At 33.6% G+C, this 7,817-nt stretch overlaps 1 protein-coding gene across 1 annotated transcript; it reads right to left on the bottom strand.

Moving 5' to 3' along the window:
• Positions 1-1,363: 1,363 nt before the first annotated feature.
• On the bottom strand, positions 1,364-2,111 carry LOC131619656 (zinc finger protein ZAT18-like). The gene has a single exon (XM_058890731.1). It carries the CDS (start codon positions 1,986-1,988, stop codon positions 1,461-1,463), a length of 528 nt encoding a protein of 175 aa, XP_058746714.1. The 5' UTR covers positions 1,989-2,111; the 3' UTR covers positions 1,364-1,460.
• Between the last annotated feature and the right edge of the window lie 5,706 nt (positions 2,112-7,817).

A 7,817-nucleotide genomic window follows, 5' to 3' on the forward strand; every position in this document is an offset into this window, starting at 1 on the left:
CTCTCGAAGTCTGCATATTAATTTCATCGAAGAATTTTACAGTTGCCTCTGAAACCGCATGCGCCAGAATTGTACTTTCTTGTAATCCCTACTATGATACATATTGATATAACTATTTTTATATACGAAAATAAGTTACAATAATTTTTTTAAACGGGAATAAGTCACAAATATTTTTATAAACGGAAAAAATTCTAACTTATTATTCAATTATTATTATAAATCGGAACAAATTACAAATTTGGCAAATGAGAGTGAGAGACGTATAATATAAATTCATACTGGAACTGTACGATAGCACGAATTTCTTACTATTACAAATTTCATATTGGTTTCTAATGCATCAGTTTTTTAAATGTCCCTTTTAAAGACTTTTCATTGCTATTTTTATAATATACTATTTCAAATTATTCTATCTTTTCTTATATATAGTTAATGTTTTTTAATAATTCTAAATTATGACACTTAAATTACATTTTTCCTCTCCATAATTTCCTTCTGTTAAATGTTTTTTATTCAATATTTATAAAAACTTAATACTCTCTTGGTTAAATATATTAATTTGAAAGTTCTTTTTATTTCTCATTTTATTTCTTAATTTAACATATGTAGATTGTTCAAGTATATGAGTTATTTTTATTTCTCATTTTTGTTTCTCAATTTAACAGATACAGATTATTCATCGTAATGAAAGACTTTGTAGGTATAGATCTATGGGTAGACGTGAACGCATCTATAGATACTAACGGTAAACCGTTCATTTTATTGTTCATCTTTTAAATATTTCTTTTGCTACTTTTTTATAATAATTCAGTATATAATTCATTTTTGACTAAATTGTAGAATATTTTAAACAAAATTTGATTAACATTAAAGACTTAATACTTTTTTGGTCAAATATATTTTAATCTAAGTGTTCTTTTTATTTTTAAATTTAAAAGTCGATGTATATTATTAGTCTATATTTGGAAATATGTCAATATTAATCAACTGAAAATTACAGGCATAGATCCACGGGTAGATGTGAACTTATCTATAGATACCAACGATAAACCATTCATTTTAATGTTCATCTTTTAAATATTTCTTTTGCTACTATTTTATAATAATTCAGTATATAATTCTTTTTCTGATTAACATTAAAGACTTAATACTATTTTGGTCAAATATATTTTAATCTAAGAGTTCTTTTTATTTTTAAATTTAAAAGTCGATGTATATTATTAGTCTATATTTGTAACTATGTGAACATTAATCAACTAAAAAATAAATTCAAATTTGACAAATGAGACTGCACGACGTATAATATAAATTCAGACGCGCACGGGTATCCTACTAGTTGGGAGGAAAAACAGAAGCCAAATACTCAATAAATTAATCCATAAATGTTTTTACATACAAAAATAGATAGAATACAAATGTAGTGAAAATATGTCCAAAAATTTGGTGAGATACTAAAATCAAAACAAAGAGACATTTACTTGTGGTGCTTTATTTCCAAACAACATCTTCAAATCATTTTCTAAAGGTGTCAAATTCAAGTCAAGTTCCAAAAACATAACCCTTATACTATTCGATCTTTTCAAACCAGGAGAAGATTTTGTTATCACTTGATGATTCAAAGAAGAGGAAGAAAATTGTTCATTATTAATTCTATGCCTTCTCATATGTCCACCCAAAGCTTGACCCAATTTGAATTCTTGTCCACAAATTGAACACTTATGCATTTTCGGTTGCTTATTTGTATGATCATACCCCTTGTGTGTTTCATCTCCTACAAGTTTGAGTTTCTTGTGACTTGCCCTATGACCACCGAGTGCTTGAAAAGATGAGAATTTGCGGTTGCATGTTTTGCACTCAAACTGATCTTGTAAATATGTTTTGTTCTTTTGGTGTTGATGGGTACGATAAGAAGACAGTAGCATTAGACTTGTTGCTAAATCCATGCTCTCTTTATTTACTTCATTTTCTCTCTGTCTCTTCATCATGTGAATGTTTAATAATGTATGAAATGGTTTGATGTTAATGTGGAACACTTGAAATAAAACACATCTTTATATAGACTTGTGATTAAAGTCAAAAAAGGAAAACGTGGACAATGGGTTTTATTGTTCAACTTAGAAACTTAGCTTGGTCTTTTTAGTTCAACCGTGTACATGAATTAATATAGTAATAACATTTAATAAGTTAGACTTTTTCACTTATTGTAAATGACGTGAATACCCTCAATGCTTGCGTAATTGCTGAACATAAACAGCCTCCATGATTGAGCCTTGAGCAGTAAGCTACTAGTTGAACAAGAACAATGCTCCATGAAACTTCCACAATTTAATGTAAGAATATTCTTGTATGTTTCTACTAGTATAATAAACAAATAAAATATTTATGTTGAAAGGGCATAGCAACTTCTGATTAATAGTTAGTACATTCATGTGCATGTGGGTGGCAAATAGATGTTTTTCTTTGTTTCTTTGTTTTCTAGAAGATGTTGGAAATGGAAAAAACCTAACGTGTTACATTGTAGTTTCAGAAGTTGAAAAGTACTATTAAAAAAACGGATATTAGAAAATAGAATCAGAAAATTTCTATTACACCCTTATTTAGTAGGGTGCACCTCTAAAAATCCTTTAAAAAATTGAATTTTTTCAGAGATATATTTTCGAACACATCAAATTTTATTTATTGTCAAAATTTAATTTGGAAAGGCATCTTCAAGTTTTTCTGAAGTTAATTCGGCACGTATGGATAGGTTGGGCATAGCTAATGTATCTCTTAAAATACACCTGAAGTGAATAATTGTGAACCGAAATTTCAAAGAAAATTATCGTAACTAGTAACATGAAGTAGCATTTTATTCGTTCGGTCAAGGTGTTTTCTTCATGAAAAAAAAGTTGTGCCAATTGATTTAAGAAAATTTCTTTACCCACCTCCTAATCTTCTTGGTCACTTCTGGCGAATTTACGAAAATACCCCTTGTTTCGGAAGTTCATTTCCGAAAACGTACTTTAATTGAAAAAAAAGTGTTTTCGGAAATGAATCTCCGAAAAGGTGAATATTTTAATGAAAAATATTGATTTCGGAGATGCATCTCCGAAATAAGGTTAATTTTCAGAAAATTGGTGAATTTGGAAGTTCATCTCCGAATTCATCCCCCTTGGAGGAATTCGGAAATGAACTTCCGAAATAAGGTCTGGACAGAAGAAAAATAACAAACAAGAACGATTCGCTTTATTTAATCGGATGAAGATTACATCGATCACATTACATAAGATTAAAGTTGCATGTTGTTAAACACGGGTAGGTGAGGATGAGTCAACATTTTGATAACGTCGGCCCCCGATCTTTGAAGTTTCGCGTCCAATTCGATCGGACCCTTCGAAGAAAATCGGTCGAACATTGTCCACAAAACCGCTAAATCTTCGTCGTTCTTGATCTCAAAAGGTGTGAATTCAATGCCTCCCTCGTCGTTAAGCGATGGCGAGCGGTACTCGAGCTTGACAACCTTTCAATTTTCGGGATATTGCAATAGCGTGTGGAGCGACGTTATCAACTCCGCAAACGGCGTGTCGCGCGAGAAGCAAAATTGGAACGGCATCGGGTAGCCGGTGGTGAAGTAGACGAATGCTAGGTGGGGGTAGGTTTGTGTCATTTGTGTTTCTAGGTGTGAAGAGGATGAAGAAGAGTGTGTTGTATTTATAGACTTATTGGATCAATGATGACCCAACAAACCTTATCCTGCTTCAGTGGTCTTTTCGGAAATGAACTTCCGAAAATTGGAGGCAGACTAGTATATTTCGGAAGTTCATTTCCGAATTATGCAGAAACAGACATAAATTTTGCATTTTGTTGATTGCTTAGTGTTTTGTGTATAAATTGCAAAAGGAATTCAAAATAGACATAAATTAGACAATGATGACATAAAACATACTTATATTATATATGTATTGAATTGGTCCGATTTTACATGATAAACAACAATACATACAAAAATAGTCATTACAAACAAAAAACGATCCGAAACAAACTAAAATTCACCGAACCAATCGGTGGATCCTAAGTCCAAAATAGGTACGTTCTTCGACCGCTCTCTATTTTGCTCGTGCTCTTGGCTCATCATTTCGTCAAACTCCGCCATTCTTGAAACGAACGGATCCGGCCAAGTCTCCGCCTCATTTGAACGATGTGTCGTCCATTGACAAGAAGTAGCCGGTATAGGACACCCCGGTTTCAAAAACACTTGGACGAAGTGCCGCGGTCGTAGATACCCGATGCATATGATGCGGCTCGACGCGTCCAACGGCGGTCGACTATGAAGTGGAAAGAAAGTCTCACTTAGTCCAAACCTCGTCAAATCGACACACACCATATCATATGCACTTGCTATTAGATGACCCATATCGGGGAATGACATCCACTTCGAAACCGGAGCGATACCGGTAAGTGATGGAACAAGTGCATCATGAATTTTCGCAAACTTTTCTTGATTTTCATATAGTCGACCGTAGATGTCCCGATACGAAGTCAACTCCGCAATGAGTTCCCGTCGGACTAAAGTGGGATTATTTTCCCCTTTACTGAGCAAACCCGCAACGGCCCGATATTCACAATTTTCGTCTCCTCCAACATCAACGATGTTATCGATATATTTGTGCATAAAAAGTGGCATCTCATCAATGTAGACAATGGGTGATTTTTTGATCGGCGGTGTGCGAGGTGGCTTCGAAATACAGGCTCCTTTGTTACCACTACACTTGGACTTCGGTGTCGGTGAATCCGGGAATGATGCATCAACATGTTCAAAGTAGGAAGGAGATCGTTTTGTTGATGTGTCTTCTTGTGTAACTTTGGACTTTTTTGGTGCACCTTTCGTTTTAACCGGTTGAGATGGCGGTTTCAAATCGGTGGTCTCCGGAAATGCAATTTTTCGCAATTGTTCTTTTATGTGCATTTTCGTGGTGTCATCCACTTTAGAAAACTTCTCCATTATCACTTCCAACTCGTCGGAGATGGTGATTTTGGAGTCATTTTCTTTCGGCGGGTCAAAATCATCAAAACGAAGTTTCTTCCAATGGTCGGCTACCTCATCCATGCGTATTTGTGAATTCAACTTCTTCTTTTTTAAAAGTATACAAGCACATGGAAGGCCGTATGTATTTCTAATGGTACACCCACATAAAGAACTATCCGGCCCCGTGGTCTCCGACCGCTTCGCTTCATGAAACAAAAAATTCAAACCCGTTCGGGATATGTTGTAAATCAATTGGGAGAATAAAATTTGGCCCTTATACCGGTGTTCCATAACCGTCTTGCTCCGCCCGAACGATGTTTGAATTTCATTGTGTTGATTTTCAAGCATTTGGTTCACGGTGTCCCATCCCCGACACAAATCTTCCTTGCTATCTCCCGATGACAGATCTTCACTTCAATTCATATCACTCACTTCAAACAGCGGGCAACCGATAACCAGTTATCCCCAACGGAGTGCAAACTGCAAGAAGAAGACAACTTCTTATCAACAAAGATTCAAGTCGTATCATAGGATTTCACATCCGCGACAATTCTATTCACATTCACTTTACATTTCTTAATCATCATAATATTCATGCATACTTCACATCATAATTGCATAGTTAGCATAGTCTAGTTAGGCTTTGATCATGTTAGTGCCCGAGTCACTTGGGCATGTACTCAAGCTTCCCCTGCAAAGTCGTGGAAGGGTTTTCTTCTCAAGAAAGAAGGTTCATACACCCGAATTTCCCCAAGAGGCTAACAAATAGTGGTCTTCTAGAGCAAGATGGTTTGTTTACTTTGAGGAATCCCCATCAAGTATTGGATTGGAGGTGGTAAGAAAAACGGGTCCTTTGTCTTTCATATTCACTCCCTCAAGAAAATATCCAATGTCGGAGCAAACTATCCCCTATATATATATATATATAATTATTATAAAAAATAATTAAATTAATAAAACAATATCATAATCATTTAGCATATAATTAAAAACCAAATATACCCTATAAAATAATTGCTTAAAATGTCTTAGGTATGAGAAAAAGAAGAAAATAAGTTGTTTAATCCATTAATATAATCTTCTACAAAATAATTTCATATAACATCTATTTATTATAATTTTTAGAGTTTGGTTGAAACAAACTTACCGCATAAATAGCCGACAACAAATTCATGTCCCACTTGAAAACCAACCAAGCAGCATTAAAGTGTGTATCCTCCACGATAAAAGCCATTCCTAGACCTTCTAGGGCACCCATCAAGCATACCAGTGAGGTCAAGGAGAGTGTTGCTGGATAAGACTTTAATGTAATAGCCTAATAAGAACAAAGTTTTGTTGCCAAAATCAAATAAAAAGGGAAAAAATTCAAAATATATTAATTAATTTTAAAAGATCACTATTTGCAGGTACTTGAAATTCCAAATATATTAACTTACTTGTAGATTCACAAAGATGGCACAACCCAGACATCCTGGAAAAATGAATATGGATCCAAATAAAACATGTGATACTCCATCATGATTATTGTTGTTGTTTCCTCCACAGGCACCAAATAACACCAGGCCTTTAATTAGGGTCATCACCATAGCTCCCAAGATCGTGACTATGGTGCCTAACAACTTGGCTTGACACCATCTATTTCCAACGTTTATCGTCTCCAACCTAGATATAAGAGATTTTTTAACTTTTTATTACCTTTATACTAAATATGTTTTCTTTAATATTTTATTTAAGTTTTCAATTTTGTTTATAAATAATATAATGTGTTGAATAATTATTTAATAAAAATAATACATGATTATTGAATTTAAATGTAAATCTAATTTATAAATTTAAACACAACAAAAAGTAACCTTAAAAAGAAAGCTAGTACAAATGTAAGCGCATGAATGATATTAGACATTGCATCGGCATATGTGGCGGTCGTATGATGTATCCTCAAAATGAATAAATTTTGGTCGATAACGGGCCTGTTTATAAAATAATTATAAATCAAATTTAAAAAAAAAATTATGTTTTATTAGTCAACAAACAATATAGAATTAATTAATAATATGGAAGTAATTACAAAATACTCCTTATTTAAGTTAGTTATTATAGTTATTACTTCTCCTAGAATCTAGCATGGTTGTTATTTTAGTTATTTAAGCTAACTAACTTGGCTACCTATATAAACCTTACCGGGACGAAGCGAGAACTTTTAACTAGTGGGGGCAAATATATACATATATTTTTAATATAAATTTTAAATATATAAATATATATATATATCTGTGTGTGCGTGCGTGCATACGTGAAACAATTCCTATGATATATACTAGTATAGTATGACATTGACCACAACTAATTAAATAACATTTGTATTTTTAATGCATAGACCAACTAGCATAAAAGAGAGTGAGTATGCAAATACCAAGTGACATAAAAGGACATAAAAGGGAGTGAGTGTGATAATATGAGGTGTGAGTATGATAATATAATTATATGATGTGTATAAAAGTTTAAAAGGTAGTGGGGGCATGGGCCCACACTTTGTTGTGAATAGCTCCGTCCCTCAGCCTAGACCAACTCAACTGTAATTTCGTCTCCTGAACATTCACGGTGTGTCTCTCAACCCGTCTCCTGAATTTTCACGGTGTGTCTCTCTCAACTCGTCTCCTGAATTTTCACAATGTGCCTCTTTCAACTCTTCAGAATTCATTTCATCCTTTGCACGTGACGAGTTATTGATATCGCCACTATTACCCCAAACTACACTGAATAATCCCAGACATAATATAAATGCTCCAATTGCCCTACAATTTTTGGT

The sequence above is a fragment of the Vicia villosa genome, linkage group LG1, assembly GCF_029867415.1.
Source record: "Vicia villosa cultivar HV-30 ecotype Madison, WI linkage group LG1, Vvil1.0, whole genome shotgun sequence".
NCBI lineage: Eukaryota > Viridiplantae > Streptophyta > Magnoliopsida > Fabales > Fabaceae > Vicia > Vicia villosa.

What these genes read in the sequence shown, in the direction of transcription:
- LOC131619656 (XM_058890731.1), bottom strand. Translation starts at nt 1,988, where the DNA reads ATGATGAAGAGACAGAGAGAAAATGAAGTAAATAAAGAGAGCATGGAT.